This window comes from Canis lupus, chromosome 19 (genome assembly GCF_011100685.1).
Source record: "Canis lupus familiaris isolate Mischka breed German Shepherd chromosome 19, alternate assembly UU_Cfam_GSD_1.0, whole genome shotgun sequence".
Classification (NCBI taxonomy): domain Eukaryota; kingdom Metazoa; phylum Chordata; class Mammalia; order Carnivora; family Canidae; genus Canis; species Canis lupus.
The window spans coordinates 18,121,228-18,139,844 of NC_049240.1; the positions used below are offsets into that span (position 1 = coordinate 18,121,228).

Sequence of the window (18,617 nt, forward strand, 5' to 3'; positions counted from 1 at the left end):
TGTTGAGTAAGATTATCTACCCCAAGTAACAGGGGTATGGCAATGAACAAATAATGTATGTATGTGTTTCAAATAGAAACCTTGTACATATATATTCCCTAACTAGAAAAGTGTTTAAAGGAATTTAGTTTTACCATATAAAGTATCTGATTTCTTTGAAAACTCTCTCTATATAAATATTAAGTTTGCAGTCATATTTATAATTAAATCTTAGTTAAGCAAGAGATTATTAGCACAATTTAAAAATGTAGAAACTAAACCAAACTGGTTTCTATACTATACATGGATGTAAGAAATATTGAGACTCACAAAACTAAATAAAGTAGTCTCCTATTGTCTGCCATGTTTTGCCAATTATAAGCATTAATTTATTTAGAACTCATCGCCCTATATTATCTTGCCATCAACCTCAAAAAAGAAAAAAAAAAAAAAAATCAGCTACTCCGTAAGATGCCTTATCATTTTTTCCTAAGGGTAAGAATCAAAGGTGTTAGTGGGGCTGGAAGAAAGGTAGCAATAAAAAAATTTAACACTTTACCTTTATAGCTAGGAAATTCAGGCCACTCTCATTGGCCAAAGCCTTTGCAATCATTGTCTTAGAGCATCCAGGTGGTCCATACAGAAGAACTCCTTTCGGTGGTTGAATACCCATTCGAATGAAAGACTCTGGATGTTTCAAGGGCCATTCCACAGCCTGTTTCAATTTCAGTTTGATATTTTCCAGTCCTCCTATATCTGACCAAGATACCTGTAAAACAGAGCATTATCTAAATGTAAATTTTGCCAGGACAAACAGAGGGGGAAAAAAGAATCAATAAAAAGTGCAAGAGGGGGAATAAGAAGCATTTAAGAATCTAGAAGATCCTGGGCAGCCCCGATGGCGCAGCAGTTTAGCACTGCCTGCAGCCCAGGGTGTGATACAGGAGACCCGGGATGGAGTCCTATGTTGGGCTCCCTACATGGAGCCTGCTTCTCCCTCTGCCTGTGTCTCTGCCTCTCTCTCTCTCTCTCTCTCTCTCTCTGTTTCTCTCTGAATACATAAATAAAAGATCTTAAAAAAAAAAAAGAATCTAGAAGATCCTTAAAAGTTAAAAAGTTCTATTTAGAAATAAATTAGAAGAAAAAAGAAAAAAAGAAATAAATTAGAATACATGAAATGTGAGCTGTAATTACAGAATTACTAAAGAAAATATTTTCTGCTTATATAAATAACTGTTTAAATGATCAAACATACTGTTAAGTCTATATTCTAGACGGCTTTAAAAATTAGATTTCATATGACTGAAAATGGTTTGAATTAGTGATTCATGGTCTCATCTTTTTAGCAAATTTATTTGCTTTATGTATTACTTCTAAAAATATTTCTGTAGGTCCTCAGGGAGCATATGATTTTTTCTGTCTTTGATATATTAATGACATATCCTTAAAATTTTGTTCCTTTTTCTCAACAAAGAAATCCCCAAAATAAGACAATTCTTTACATGTTATTTACTTAGTAAATATCCATTAAGAACTACATATCAGATAATATACACAGGAAACAAAAGAATAAGACATGAACCCAAACTTTAAAGAACTTAACCACCACCAGTAACATGTATATAAATAATCACAGTACAATGGAAAGGATGCTAAGCATGGTAACAAAGACACAGAAAAAGCTTTTAGGAGTTCCCAGGAAGAAAAGATTACTTCCAGCTGGAAGGCTAATCTGAAAGCCAACTTCTAAACATGGATGAGATCTGGAAATGTGAAAACAGGGAATGGTTCAGGTAGAGGCCAAAAAATTACAAAAGGCTCAGAAAAAAGTATGGAGTAAGAGAAAAAAGATATGAGGAAGGAAATTTTAAAAAGTAAAGTTAGTTGAAACTATAAAGTGGAAGACCCTGAAGGCTAGATGATGGAGTTCAAGAACTTCTTTCCTCATAATAAGAAGCCTTTGAAGATTTTTAATTTGCAGAGTGATATAGTCTGATCTGTGCTTTAGGAAGACTTCTCTGACAAGATTCATTTAGAGAGAAGAGAGAAAGAATGCAGGGAGATCAATTTAGGACCTATCAGAAACATTCTTAAAATAAAAAAACAAACTTAAACTAGGGTAACTCCACACAGAGGATGAAGACACTCTAGGAGTGATACTGCAGGTCCACAGCATGAGGGTTTTGAGGGTAGAGTAAGAAGAAGAAAGAATGTAAAGCTGAAGATTTCAAGATGAGTTGATAGTATGTGAACATGAAAATAATTTTTAAGAGGGAAAATACATAAGATAAACTTTTATTTCTGGATATAGAGTTGAAATACAGAACAGGATAATATTCACATAAGATAAACTTTTATTTCTGGATATAGAGTTGAAATACAGAACAGGATAATATTCAAGAGACAAAAAGGATGCAGTTGGAACGGAAGCATCACAAACAAAGCTCTGGAAAGAGGATAGGGCTGGAATTTTCTATTTCAGAGAGATCTACATACAAACAATAAAAACCATGAGATCAATTAAAATTGTGACCACGAGAAGAGAGATGTGGGTGAAAGGGAGATTGCTGGGAAATACCTACATTTAAGAGGTAAGAAGAGGAAAAACAGAGGAAGAAAAAAATCAGAAAAACAAAAAATTCAGAAATCCAAAAAGAGAAAGGTTTTGTTTGTTAATATCAGAAAAAAGTCTTTTTTTTTTTTTTTTTTTTTTTTTTTTAAAGAACTTGCATGGTTTCGGGGGAGAGAGAGACTTTGTTGTTTTGGGTTTTTGTCCACAGAACCAGAAGAATGCTGTATTATTAACCACAATCCTGAGATCAGGATTTAATTATTCCTTTCTAAATTGTTTTGTTGGGATTTATCTTTAAAAAGTAAGATTACTGGATTAAAAGGTATGAACATTTTTAGGTCCTTGATGCATAATGTCAGTTTACTATCCCAACCACTCTATTTATTTTAGTAGCATAAGTGATACATGTATGTTTCCCTGCAGTATCATCAGCCTTGGGCTTTGCCTTTTTTGTTTTTTTTTCTGATTTTACCAAATAATAAAACTAAAATTAAACTTGAGATCAATGCACATAAGCTTATGGCCCTAAAAATACCCAGTTATCATCAGCAGGATCAAGTGACTGTTTACCACAGGAGGTGACTTACTGTTAAAACCAGGCCTACCTAAAATTGCACCAGAGTTGTTTTTTTTTTGTTGTTTTTTTTGTTTTTTTCCAGCACCACAGTTGTCACACGCTGGTCTGATTTTTCTTTTTCCTTTTATTTTTTAATTAAATTTTGAAAATTCTCAAATATACACAAAAGTCAAAAAAATGGACACAATAAGTGTATACATATTTTTTGAAAAATATACCAATTTTTAAATATTTGCCACATATGCTATGGTGCATGCTCTCACTTTCTCTCTACACACAAATAGCACACATGCAAACACACATACTTTATCAATTTTTAAATTTGCCATCGAGTCTTTTTAAAGTAAGATGCAGATACCAAGACACTTCTAAGTACTTCAGCATACTCTCATAGAAATAAACATTCTGGGAAGAAAGTGTTAAGGAGGGTAGTCAACAGGGGTGACTCAGCTGAGTATGCACTTGCCTTTGACTGAGGTCATGATCTCAGGGTCTTTGGATGGAGTCCCACACTGGGCTCCTGATTCAGTGGGGAGTCTGCTTCCCCTCTCTGCCTGTCACCCCCTGCTCGTGATCTCTCTCACTCCCTCAAATAAATAAAATCTTAAAAAAAAAAAAAATGTAAAAAGGAGGGTAGTCAACGACTATCAAAAACTGAATAGAGAGAACAGAAAGTATAGAGTATTAAAGAAGCAGTGGTCAAGTAGATTAACAAGGTTACTGAATTGAGTGGTATAATTATATCAGTAGTTTAGTTGTAGAATACATACCCATACAACACAAACACATATATGAGCACACACAGACAGTACATATATGTTACATATAATGTATAAAAGCTATATTTATAATAACTATCAGAAATGTAAAGGTCAGAGAAGCATTTGCGAACATGCTCCATGAGGAGCAGACTTTCCATTTCTTGGAGGATGTTTTAAGCTTTACTTTTTTTTTTTTTTTTTTTAAAAGAGAGAGAGAGAGAGAGAGGAGACAGGGAGAAGAAGGGAAAGAGATAATCTTAAACAGGCTCCATACCCTGAGTAGACCCAGCTCAGGGCTCACCCTCACAAATCTGAGATGAAATCAAGAGTCAGAACTGAACCACCCAGGCATCCTGAATTTTCCTTTGAGTAATAGAGCATTAGAGCAGAATACTTAAACTAATTTAAATAAGTACACATATACAGATAAAATTTTCTTAATAGTTAATGCAGAAATATATTTTTCCTAATCAATGACATTTTATAAAAAACTCAATTATATGCCTATAAATGCCTACAGAGGATTTTTTTCCTCAGGTTTATATGAAACTAAATAAAACTGGCAAATCTTAATTGTGAGAAAACTTGGTTTTCAATACATTTTGTGTTTGGTTTTTAATCAGTTTTGAAAGTCTTGAAAAAAAGAGTTTTTTATTTTATTTTATTTTTAAAATTTTATTTATTTATGATAGTCACACAGAGAGAGAGAGAGAGGCAGAGACACAGGCAGAGGGAAAAGCAGGCTCCATGCACCGGGAGCCTGACGTGGGATTCGATGCCGGGTCTCCAGGATCGCGCCCTGGGCCAAAGGCAGGCGCTAAACCGCTGCGCCACCCAGGGTTCCCCAAAAAAGAGTTTTTTAAAGGAACTTAATATCAGATATTTAGTACCTCTGTGAACCACACATGGAAATTACCAATATAAACACAAAGAAATCCATGTGATAAAAGACGGATCTCTTTAGTTAATAAGGATCAGGAAGTACTAGCAAACAGAGTCAAGTGGAGCAGAATTTGGAAAGGGCTTGTCCCTCAAGAGAAATTAAGATGCTTTTACTGGAAAACTTAGTGTTCACTGGCATGAAGAAGCCAAAACACCAATGCCACTGCATGGACCTAGTAGTTTATGCTGAGGAATTGGTCCACTGCCCTAAGGCTGTAAGAAACAGAAGAAAAGTGAAATAATCCTGTCCTCAGTCATCTTTACTCTATTCCTGCCTTGACTATATTTTTCATTATATTCTTTCCTCAGCCAACAAATATTCTGTTTCTCCCTATCCTTCAAAATAACCTTACTTTGATATTGTTTCTACCTAATGTTCTATCACCTTCTTTTTCACCACTGAAACTTTTTGGAAGCTAGTTAATACTCCTCCATTCCTAATGCATTTACCTCCTACTTTATAGTTTGGTTAAGTACTTGTCTTGCCAAACGGTGGTAGGAAAGGAGTGTGAAAGGATAAAGATAAAAAGCATAAGACTGGTGGGAAAGCAGGGAGTTGAGAGAATTAGACGAGAAGGTCTTTACCCTCTGAGGAAAACATGAGGCAATGTCATCTGCAGAAATATTAATTAATTGAACATAAAATGACTACCTATTTCATAATATGCTGGTTGCTGGGGACAAAATACTTCTTGTCCATACTGAGTTTCTGACCTGATGGAATACTTCCTTAAAGAGGCATATCTCCATAATGGTACGTGCTACAGTCACAGAATTTATTTATTTATTTTTAAAGATTTTACTTATTTATTTATTCATGAAAGACACAGAGAGAGAGAGAGGCAGAGGGAGAAACAGGCTCCATGCAGGGAGCCCAATGTGGGACTCGATCCCAGGACTCCAGGATCACGCCCTGGGTCAAAGGCAGGCACTAAACCGCTGAGCTACCCAGGGATCCCCTAGTCACAGAATTTAAATGCAAGGCCAAAAAAACTTTTCAGAGGTGATATATAAGCTGGGACCTGATGGAACTAGCCACCTGAAAGTAATGGTAGATACCATGGGAGGAGAGAGACAAAAAATAGCAACATACATCAGGAGAACTACAAGTAGGAAACTATCAGACCTAGAAAACTCATAAGGTATCAAGAAATTTAGACCTTATCCTGAGAGATGTGGAGAACAAGTTAATCAGGGAAATGACATGATCATTTGGGACACAGTTGGAAGACAACTGTGGTCACAAGATAGAGTAGGGATTAAAACTTGGAGAGGGCTCCTCTAGTAATTTAGATAAGAGATAGTGATTTCCTGCACTGAAGTAGTAGCAGTGGGGCTATATAGAGGAAAAACAAGATTAAGGCTGTATTAAACCACAGTAAACTATATTAAATAAAGCAAATCAATGAGTCTTAAAAATTAACTATATCTGAAGAAGGGGTGGTGAAAAAAGAATACAGAGACCCGGGATCGAATCCCACGTCGGGCTCCCGGTGCATGGAGCCTGCTTCTCCCTCTGCCTGTGTCTCTGCCTCTCTCTCTCTCTCTGTGTGACTATCATAAATAAATAAAATTTTAAAAATAAAATAAAATAAAATAAAAAACTCTTTTTTTTTTTTCTCATCTAGAATATGGGGATAATAAAACCTAAGCTCTCAGTTTTATTGTGAGAATTAAACAGCCTAGTTTATATTATTTGCACTTTGCCTGGCACACCGTAACTATTTAATAAATACTAGGTATTATTTTATTTAAATGTCAGAAAGATGATGATTATAATGAATAGTTATATTTTGAAAGACTAGTAACAAAAGATAAAAGCCATTCAGGCAATTGTATTTGTAGTTTCATGAGCAATCTAGAACTACCGTAACTTTTCTATGCTTTTCCTTTGTGTTTGATCATTACATTTCTTAAACTAAACAGGTTTTGCATATTTTAATTTAGCACTTAAATGCCAAATAAATGAATAAGTAAATCATAAATAAATCTACAGCTATCAATTAAAAAATGAATATAAATCAGTTTAAAGAGCTTACTATTGCACAGAAGAATCTTAAAGCACAGAAAGTTATGGGAAAAGTTAGTCTGTCAGAGAAGAATAAATACCAGCATGAAATCATAAAATCCTAAAACTGGAACAGGAATTCAAAAACTAGCTGGTTCACTATCCTACCTTCAGACAGTATTTCATCTTTCAATTCCTCTCATCTTTCAACAAACACTATTTTATGCTCTTTAAAAAAATAAAAAGATTCTGTAACTCTCTTTTTAATAAGTTACACTATATCATAACTGCCAGAAAATTATTCCTACAATCTAACTTAAATCACTCCTGATAATAGCTGGGTCCTTTCTTTCTTACTTGGTCCTAATGAAAATAGTGAACAGCTGCTCACATATGGCTTTATAACTTTTTAAATTAATAATAAAGTTAGAAGTAAAGGAACAGCTGTCAAACAAGTACGGACAGAGCAGTGAGACAAATTTCCCAAGGGAAATGCCCTCTATAAACCTCTTACAGGACTTTCTGGACAAGCATCCATCCAGCAACACACAAACAAAAACAAAAACAAAAGAACCCCTCAAACTGCATACCCAACAGAAACCAAAAGACCTGATGGTCATGTTTAAAAAAACAAACAAACAAAAAAACAACTTATGGACAAGTTCCAAGAGGACAAAGTAAAAAGTAATGAACTGAACTGCAGATATTGGGAGAAATACTATGAGAGGAATTCAGTAGCTCCAGAGGGATTGATAGTGTCTTTACACATTTGTGAGTCAAGATGCTCATGTTTGTTACATGCCAAGTTTTATGCTGTCAGGTACAAAAAATATTCTTTTGAAAGTGTTATTTTTATAGAAAATATTGTGACAAAGAGTACTTTTCATTTTGTTCTTTCATGCTAACAAGTCCCAGCAGGAGGACAAGCCAGGAGTAGCAAGTGGTTTGGTGCCTGTTCAAAATTCTCTGCAGGATCACACGTTCGCCTTTAACCAATTCAAATATTTAAAATACATTTATTTCATTTAGAAATCATAAACATATAAAATTACTAAAGATACTAAATAATTCAGAGAGAAATAAGTTGAGAAAACCCAACCTCCAAGATCCAAAAGAAGTATCAATATATTCGAAATGCCTCTTTAGTGGAGGAAAAGCAAAATTAGGAAGCAGTTAGTATTCAAAATGTGTTCTTAGATCTAAGGGAAAATAAGTGAAAGCCATTAGCTTTATATAGTGAAAAGACAAAAAAAAAAAAAAAAAATCCCCCATGCTTTTTAAAAACACATTCTATGGAGGGTAAAAAAAAAAAAGTCGAAGTTTCAGTTGAACTATAGTGCCATAAATCATCTACAGTTTCTCTCTCACTCCAATCCATTAAAAATAAAAACTTCAGAAAAAATACAACAACAAAAAAGACAACTAAGTGAGGACTCCTAAAAGTAAAGTAGGTAAATTGTGAGGGAAGTACAAATATATGCACAGGGTAGAAAGAGGAGCTAAGTATTCTAAGCATTTTTTTCCTTCTCTTTTCTCTCTCCACTCACTTTTTCCCCCTCTTCCTGTTTCACTTCCATTTTACATAAGCAAGCTTGGTTGAAAACATTTTAAAATTTCAGAGGTTAAGAGTAGAGAGAGCTTTAAAAAGTAGATGAGAAAGAAAAAAAGAAACTGCACACCAAAACTTTGCCACTAATTGCAAACTGCCACTAATCTGGGTGATTTTGTTGTTCTTTAGTAAGTAACATTAAGGATCTCACTTTTAAATCATTTAAAGGGAAACAGATGCTCCTATAACTTTTAATTAATAAGGAAAAAAAATTAAGGTAAAGAAGAAAAACTATTCAAGTAAAAAAATCACAGATATATCCCCAAATTGCAAATATCATGGAAAGTATGATCAACTTAAAGGCAAATGTTTTAGCCAAATTTTAAACTGCATAAATTTCAAAAGTAGTTGAATGGTTACATTAAAACCTGAGTTCAATTTCCAAAATATCATTATCTTACGATCATATTTTAATAAGTTTACTATAATCTGTCCTCAGAGAACTGGTTACATATAAACCTTGTATAATATAATAACATATTACTATTTAAATAAGCCTCCCTTAGATTATAAAACTCTATAATTTAACTCAAAAATAGTTAGGGTGCTTGGGTGGCTCAGTTGGTTAAGTGTCCGACTCTTAATTTCAGCTCAGATCATGATCTCAGGGTTGTGGGACTGATCCTTACCCTCCCCTCCCCACCCGACAACAGGCTCCACAGTTGGCAAGGAGTCTGCTTGGGGTTCTCTCTCTCCTCTTTCTCTATACCCTCCCTATGGTGTGTGCATGGTCTCTCACTCACTCTGTCTCTAAAATAAATAAATAAATCTTTTAAAAACATTGTTACTCATTTCCAAAAAGAGCTTTTAAAATTCAACCTATCTTTGCCAGATAAGCAAGTCCAGGAAAAATCTCATAAAAAATGGAAACTTTAAACAAGAAAAAAAATAATAATAACAGCAATAATTTAAAAAGTAAAAAAAACATCATGAAAATTACATAACGTTTCCCTTAGAAAAATCTTATCTCATTAAAATATTTTGTTTTTTCTAATTTACCAAATTCCTTAAATAATTTAACTGTGAAGAGAGAAAAATGCTTTGAATATTTAAGGAAACTGCTTAGAAAATCCCTGCCATTCTTACTCTGGCATAGAACTGGGAAAAGATAAAGGAATATGGATAAAGGAAATGAAAAAATGTATGAACAGAAGAAAGAGAAAGACTGATTCCCCAAACCCAAGTGCTAAAGAAGCATATGTTCACAAGTTTCTCAAGTAAATTTTAAATTAACCACAGGTAATAGTGACAAAATGTCTCAATACTAAAGAAATATAAATGGTCCAGAAAAAAATATTTTAAATAGTAAACATTTTTAAATGAGTTTTGTCCTGATTAGTCTTCTTTGGGAGTTTACGAGTAAATAGTTAAACAGAAGGGCTCTTTTGTTATATATCACCAGGACCTTCTTAATAGTGTCTTGTGTATTACAGATGTTCAATGTCTAGTAAAGGAATAAATTAATAGGCAGACACATATTTCTCTTATATTAATTTAAAAATAAAGCGGCATAGGAGACAGAAATAGCAGGGGGATGGGCTGGTAGGAGGTGAGATGGGAAAAATAGGAGAGTTAGGCATAAGCCAGCATGTGTGGTCAGATCTAATGAAAAAGTGTTGCTAACATGTAAAAGTGTACAAAGGCTATACATATGCCTTGCATGACATTTTGAAGCCCAGATCTGTCCAAATAGTTGAATCATAAATTCAAGCCATTTCCTCTGATCTCCTTTGATGGTTGGTTGACAATAAAAAGTTTTGCATAATGGAAAGAAAAACACTCCCCTGTCAAGACTGGCCAGAGATACTCCAAATTTTTGTGAAATAGGAAGCAAAGGGAGAAGGTCCCCTCTATGTCAGAAAACTGAGCAAACTTATAAAAGAAAATTTCCCTCTGTGTTGTGAGATATAGACCAGAAAGGAAGTTCCCACATGGGTAAGAATAACCAATGCAGGCCAGAAAGTCAAGATGTTGGGGAAAGAAGATTACTATTGATGTTTTGGGTTAAGGTAACAGATATAAGGAGAAAACCATGACAGAGTAAAGGGGATATCAGAAAATAATTCTTATAGCACAGTACTAAGAGTCAATATTCAGAAAAAGAACAAAGGATGTTACCTTATAGTTAAAGCTTGTCCTGGATGCTGAATGTGCTACATGTGACAGCTAGGGATATAAAGGTTAGCAGGATAGAACCAACTTGGGAACCAAGCCTGAAAGATACGACGAGACAATGACAATTCTGGGGAATAAGTTACCTAGAGAAATGAGACATATATTTTAGGCACGTACTGAGTTCAGTAAGACAGGTCAAGCAAGTCTCAGGAACTAGGCAACCCTATGCGGTAGACTGTTGAACAAAACTTAACTATCTTAGGGAGGAATCTGTGTATCTTTTATAACTTCTGATAGGTATGGGGGGGTTCATGTGTTACAGGTATCAACAAAAGAGTCAGGCTCCACAGGTACAGGTGGTAGGGGTTTTAATATAAAATATTCATTCACTTAACTCATTTATTTATTCACTCATTCACTCTGATACATTCATTTTACTGCAAGGTTGTTATGTTTGGAGTGTCTGGCCAGGCTCTAGAAATATAGGTAGGTACACAGAAGGAGATAGGAAGAATGAACAAGATTGACATGGGAAAGAAAAAGATGAAAGGAAAGAAAGAAAGAAAGAAAGAAAGAAAGAAAGAAAGAAAGAAAGAAAGAAAGAAAGAAAGAAAGAAAGAAAGAAAAGAAAGAAAAAGAAAAGAAAGAGAAGAAAAGAAAAGAAGAAAGAAAGAAAAGAAAGGAAAAAAAAGAAAGAAAAGAAGAATAAAAATCCCCCCCTCCACAGACCATTACCTCACCTCCGCCCCTTCCCCCTTCCGTACCTTCCTCCCTTCCCCCTACTCCCTTCCTCCCTTCCTCCTTCCTCCCTTCCTCCCTTCCCCATTCTCCTTCCTCCCTTCCCCCTTCCCTCCATTCCCCTTCATCCCCTCCTCCCTCCTCCCGTTCCTCCTATCCTCCTTCCTCCCTTCCCCGTACTCCCTTCAGCCCTCCTCCTACATGAAAAGAAAGGGATAAGAAAGAAAGAAATTGACATGGTCTCTACATCATTGAGCTGTCTGGAAGAAGAGGCAGACGTTAAACAAATGCATTAATAATGGAATAATATAAAAGAAGAGATGCATAGGAAGACAATGGCAGAATCATACTGAGGGACCTGAGTTTTACTCCAGATTGTAATCTGATAAAAGAGACCCATTTTACCTTCCCTAATCTGTGACTTGAGCAGTTACCATTCTCCTTCCTGGCTTCTTTTCTCTGCTATCTCTAGGAAAATCTAAGTTGTGCACATTAGACATCAAGACACTACCGAAAAAGCATAGCAGTAAGGCAGTTAAACACGAATTTTAAAAAACCATGGAGAACAAATTCTGCATGTGAGCAGCAATCCACCTAAAATCTCATTAAGTACTCATGAGGGGCTGAAGGATTTTTAAATCAGAAAATTAAGTTCAAAATTAATAATATGTCCTTGTTAAGCTGGGATAAAAATGGCATTTCATCTCAGTGGTGTTCTTCTTTAAAACCCATAATATCCTAGCCTAACCGTAATAAAAGCATCAGCCAAACTCAAACTGAGGAACATTCTACAAAAGACCGGACAGTATACTCAAAACCATCAAGGCCATCAAAAACAAGCTAAGAATAAATGCTCTCAAAGTCCAAGAAAGCCAAGGAGACACGATAACTAAATGTAACGTGATAACCTAGATGGAATTCTGAAATACACAAAGGACATCAGAAAAAAACTAATGAAATCCAAATAAAGCATGGAGTTAGTAAGTAGGGATAGTGTTCAAAAAGGTTTAATTCACAAGACCTGAGTTGCTTAAACCTTGCCTGTTCTAAAGAAAGGCCAGTCTTGGGCAGCCCTGGTTGCCTAGCAGTTTAGCACTGCCTTCAATCGGCCCAGGGTGTGATCCTGGAGCCTCGGGATCGAGTCCCATGTCGGGCTCCCTGCATGGAGCCTGCTTCTCCCTCTCCCTGTGTCTCTGCCTCTCTCTCTCTCTCTCTCTCTCTCTTTCTCTCTCTCTCATGAATAAATAAATAAAATCTTTAAAAAAATAAAAAATAAAAAAAATAATAAAAAGGCCAGTCTCTAGGACTTGCCATTGGCAGCCTTCTGGGAGATAATCTCTGGACCTTTTTTAAATATTGTACCTGATAAAGAATGTTTTTGTAGGTGAAGCCTTAGGCTAAGCTGTACCAGTTTGACCAGATAAGCTTACCCTCACAAAGTGATTTAAGAACATCTGTTCTTGTTCTGGAAAGGGCTGGAATTTAAGTAGCTAAGTCAGACATGGAGCTAATGTATCCCTACATGACTGACCTCCAGTAAAACCCTGGACACCAAAATTCAGATGATTCTCCCTGGTCAATAACACTTTACACATAGTGTCACCTTGTTTCAGATGGAATTAAGCTATGTTCTCATGTGACTCCATTGCAAGAAGACACCTAGAAGCTTGTGCCTAATTTCTCTGACTTCACCCCATGAATCTTTTCCTTTTGCTGATACTGATCTGTATCCTTTCTCTGTAATAAATCATAATCATGAGTATAATGGCTTTTGAGTCCAGTTAGTTGTCCTAGGGAATCAAGCCTAACGGTGGTGTTGGGGCTCCCCAACAAAGAGAGACAGATGATTAAACTATAAAACACCTAGAATTCTCTAGAACTCATATTCTCACATACTCCCCTCCTACTTCTTAATACCCATCTATAGCCCTGGATATCAGAAAAAACTTTCATCTCAAGCCTTTAAACTTATTTTTTAAATTTACCTTCAGCTTATAGTAGAGTTCTCAGACATCTGCTAATTTTCAGATTAAGTTTAATCAATCTATGTTTTCTATTTTTCCCACTGTAGCATAATATTCCATTCCACCTTATAGCACTGGTCTTTCTATTGGGTCAAAACCAGAAGGTTAATACCCTTATTCTTAATACCCAAACAATCAACCAAATAAACAAAAACAAACTACATTAAAAAACTACAAAGCATTTGTCTGAAAAGTACATGAAATTCTAATGCAATTTTAATATGGGACATTGGAATATATCTCACCCTGTGGCTTGGATGTAGGTCATTCAATATGGGACACTTAAAAACTGCCAAATAGACACCTTTGTTTCTGGCCAATAAGTAAGAGAGATAAGATTTACTTTTTTGTCTGAAAAAGAAAAAAAACTGAAGAAACTGCAAAATATATGAAGCGTCAACTCTCAGAACACTGGCCATCAGGCAACAAAGGACAATGATCCCTGGAGAAAAGAAACCAACTAACTGATTATACTCAACCAGAAGCCTGGAAAAAGGTCACAGGTTACAGTAATGAAGGGGAAACATAAGCAGAACCCATAGTCCCCCTGAGATGAGAAGATAAAGTAGGAGTATGGAGAAGTCAAAGAGGCTAGGTATCATAGAGCAGAGGATTAGAGATAAAAGAAGTCCACAGAGAGAGAACTCCTGAAATCTGGTGAGGATCTCCTTCATATATCCTGTTATTAGAGCACATATGTGAGAAAAAAAAAAATGAGGCTGGGGAGGTGTGGGAGAAAGGCCAGAGACCCAAAAGGAACAGAAGGAATAGTGCTTGCTCTCAACAGGAACCTCATAACTCACAGGGCATTAGGTAGAGTACTGAAAAGGATCTTACTTCAGTAGTAGGGAAAAATTAACGTTATATACAGAATACTGCCCCAGTTCCACCTAAGAAAATTTAAAAGCAAGACCCCCCCCCCCAAACAATCAAACTATTTCCAAGTAACTTAACCACATCCCAGAACAAACTTTAGAAATATTTTTATGAATATAAAAATTATCCAGCTGCCAACAAAGTAAAATTCAAAATTTCTGGAATTTAATAAAAAAGTATCAGGCATCAAGGAAGCAAGAAAAGACAATCTATAAGAAGAAGATCAATAAATTGAAGCTGATCCAGAAATCACAGATGATAGAGTAGACAAACATTATAAATGTATTCCATATGTTGAAATAAAGGAAACACTGAAAACACTAAGTTGAAAAGAAGAAAACATAAAAAGGATAAAATCAAAATTTTAGAGAAGAAAACTGTCTATCATTTTTAAAATGCAATGGATAATACTAATAGAAGATTAGATATTTCAGGGAGATAAAGCAGGTTAGTAAACTGGCAGGCACAAACAAATAAAAAAAAAAAAACAAAGAAAAATAAAATTAAAAAATAGACATAGTATTACTGTGCTTTGAGACAGTATCCAGCAGACAAATGTACATATATACTTTGAGTCCCCAATATGAGAGAGAGGCAAGAAACAAACTAAATATAAAAAATAATGGCCAGGGCTTTCCCCCTCATCCCAATTTTGATTAAAATTATAGACCTACAAACACAAGATCATCAATGAACCAGCACAGGGAACATGAAGAAAACTACCAAGACACATGATAATTGAATTGCTTAAAACCAGTGATAAAGAGGAAATATTAAAAGCAATCACAGAAAAAAGATTATATATGGAAAACAAAGAAATGGAGACAGTATATTTCTTTTCAAAAATACTGCAAGATAGAAAAATAGAGCAAAAGCAACTTGGAAAAGAGGGCATCACTATCAACCTAATTTCTCTATCTAGCTAAAAAATGAAACTATCTAAAACAAACAAAAAAACCTTTTTCAGACATACAAAAACTGGGAGTTTTCATGATCAGCATGTCTGCATTACAGAAAATGTTAAGTAAGCCCTTTATGAAAAAGAAAAATGATACCAGATGCAAATCTGAATCCATACAAAAGACTAAGGAGGACTGGAAATGGTAAACTGAGTAAATATAAAGATCTTATTATTTTACTATTTAAGTCTCTTTAAAAGAAAATCCATTTAGAGCAAAATGATGACAATGTACTGTGGAGTTTACAACTTATTTGAAAGTAAAATGCAGGCAGCCCAGGTGGCTCAGCAGTTTAGCACTGCCTTCAGCCCAGAGTGTGATCCTGGGGACCTGGGAACTGCTTCTCCCTCTGCCTGTGTCTCTGCCTCTTTCTCTCTCTCACTCTCATAAATAAATATAATCTTTAATAAAAGAAAGAAAAGAAAAGAAAAGAAAAGAAAAGAAAAGAAAAGAAAAGAAAAGAAAAGAAAAGAAAAGAAAAGCAAGAAGGAAAGAAAGATGCATGACAACATCACAAAGGCCAGGAGGAGGGCAGTGCAAATAAACTGCTTTAAGGTTCTTATACTATACATATGATATATTATCACTTGAAGATAGATTGTGATAAGTCAAAAATGTCTTAGGGAAATTTATAAAAACTGTGAACTAAATGGAAATGAAAACACAACATATCAAATATGTGGGATGCAGCTAAAGTAACTGCATGCTTATATTAGAAAAGAAGACCTAAATCGTTAACCACAACTCCTGTTTTAAGAAACTAAAGGAAGAGAAAATGTAGCCTCATGCAAACAAAAGAAGGAAATAAAGATTAGAGCAGAAATCACTGAAATCAAAATCAGAAAAATAATAAAACACAAAACTGATAATTTGAAAAGAACGATAAACTTGACAGACCTTCAGTCAGACTGACCATGGTGGGTGGTGAGAGGAAAGACAAAAATTACAATACGAGAAATAAAAGATAGGACATCATTACTGATCTCGCAGACAGTAATAAGTAAGGGACAGGTGGGGTAAATAGGGGGAAATGGGTAGGGTTCTATGTGATCAGACTCACAGAAATCCCAAAAATGCTGAGGTTCAGGAAATCAGAGATAAGGGAACAAACCAGACTACTCTGCCCTAGGTGTGTGTGTGTGTTGAGGGGGGAGGGTTTTTTTTTTTTTTTTTTTTGACAGTCACCTTTGACCAACAAAGAATAATCAGACCCTAAAAAAGATGTAAGCCATTAAAGATGTTATCACCAGTCCTTACTTAAACCAAGACTTCACAAGACTAGTAAGGCCACAAGCTCCCTGATCAGTTCTAAATAAAAGACTGTCAGTGGAGGTCCAAGTTAGCAACCCTGTTGGGACCCCTCTCCCTCCAGAGAGCTTTTTCTATATCCTCACTTAATAAACTTGTATGGCTTTACTCACTCTTCTTTGTCTGTGAGATTCATTCTTCCACTCTGTGAGACAAGTACCCAGCTAAACAGCTTCAGGAAAATGGTAACAACAGAAATCTATTAATGACTAACTCCATCAATCCATCTAGTAAAACAAAATGGACCAATCCCTCAAAAGATACAAGCTATCAAAACTCACTCAAGAAAAAGTAAACAATTTGAATAGTCCTATATTTGTTAAAAAATTAAATTGTACTTACATCTTTCAAATAATGAAAATTCTAGGCCCAGATGGTTTCAGTGGAGTACATTTAAGGAAATAATACTAATTCTATACAATTTCTTCCAACACATAAATGATGAGAGAACACTTTCCAATTCATTTCATAATGCCAGCATTTCCCTAATACCAAAACCAGACCAAAAAAATCTCATAAAAAAATCTACAGACCATTAACTCTCATAACTTGTATGCTAAAATTCTCAACAAAATATTAGCAAATAAAATCCAGCAATTATATAAAAAGGGTACTATATCACAGTCAAGTGAAATTCATCCAGAAATACAAGACTGATTTAACACTGAAAATAAAAGAGATTCACTATATTGACAAACTAAAAAGCACATTATGATTATTTCAAAGATACTGAAAATGCAGGACACCTAGGTGGCTCAGTGGTTGAGCCTCTGCCTTTGGCTCAGGTTGTGATCCGGGAGTCCCGGGATAGAGTCCCAGGATCTAGCTCTGCATTGGGCTCCCTGCATGGAGTCTGCTTCTCCCTCTGCCTATGTATCTACTTCTCTCTCTCTCTCTCTCTGTGTGTCTTTCATGAATAAATAAATACAATCTTAAAAAAAAAAAAAAAAGATACTGAAATGCATTCAACAGAATTTAACTTCCATTTTGGATTTAAAATAAATCTCTCAGCAAACTATAAATAGCAAATCTCTCAGCAAATAAAAAGGAACTTATCCTAATAAAGAACAGTTTAAGAAAAAAAAGCTAGCATCATATTTAATGATGAAGGAGGGAATAAACAGTTGTTTAATAGGTATGGAGTTTCAGTCTGGGAGAAAAAAAGTTCTGGAGATTTGGAGATTGATGGCAGTAATGACTGCAAAGCACTGTAAGTATACTTACTGCCACCAAACTATACATTTAAAAATGGTTAAAATGATAAATTTTGTTATATACTTTACACAGGTAAAAAACAACAACAACAACACTTTCCCCATATATGGTTCTCATGGCTACAAGCTATCATTGTAGTTTCTATAATGCTATGATTACATACAAGAGAGCAGGGTTAACCCTAGCTGGGGGAAAAAATTAGTCAAAGACCTACATGTAAAATCTAAAAGTATAAATATAAACTCTTAAAATATAAGGCAAATCGTCATAACCTCGGATTTGGCAATGCTTTCTCAAATGTGGTACCAGAAGTACATATAACAAAAGAAAAAACCAGTACACTGGACTTCATCAAAATTAAAAACTTATGCTTTAAACCTTGAGCAAGGGGCAGGCACAGCTAGGTAGGGAAAGAGGTTCACAGGATTAGGCTCACAAAATTCCAAAATGTGAAAGTGTGAGGAAACCAGAGATAAATAAACAAGCCAGATCATCCAGTCTTAGGTCTCCGAGGTGGGGTCTTGTTATGATAGCTACTTGTGACCAACAAAGAATGACCAGAGCTTAAAAGGAAGTAAACCATTGAAGGTGTTATCACTAGTCCTTATTCAGGGGTGATATCAATAGAGATGTTAAAAGGATTTAGGTTTCCTGGTTAGCTTTCAATAAAAGACCAACCCTACAAGCCTCCCAGTGGCAACCCTGTTGGGACCCCTCTCACTCTTGAGAGCTTTTCCTGTATCCTCACTTAATAAAACTATCCTTTTATTCACTCCCTTTTGTCTGTTAGATTCATTCTTTGACTCTGTCAGACAAGAACCTAGCTTTCCTGCTTCAAGGTCACTATCAAGAAAATCAAAGAGGCAGCCCACTGAATGAGAGAAAATATTGCAAATCATACATATCTGATATCAGATATCATTATCTGAAAAAG

The 18,617-nt window shown here is 35.2% G+C and overlaps 1 protein-coding gene across 7 annotated transcripts in view; it reads right to left on the reverse strand.

Moving 5' to 3' along the window:
* The window catches only part of SPATA5 (spermatogenesis associated 5), a 351,344-nt gene that overhangs the window by 281,586 nt on the left and 51,141 nt on the right, over positions 1 to 18,617 (reverse strand). For all 7 annotated transcript variants that reach the window (XR_005373957.1, XM_038564717.1, XM_038564716.1 and 4 more), the window contains exon 11: positions 539 to 748. Coding sequence is in view for 6 of the 7 variants with exons in the window: in XM_038564717.1 (XP_038420645.1) it covers positions 539 to 748 (210 nt within the window). In the remaining variant the exon portion in view is untranslated. The remainder of the gene's footprint in view (positions 1 to 538; positions 749 to 18,617) is intronic.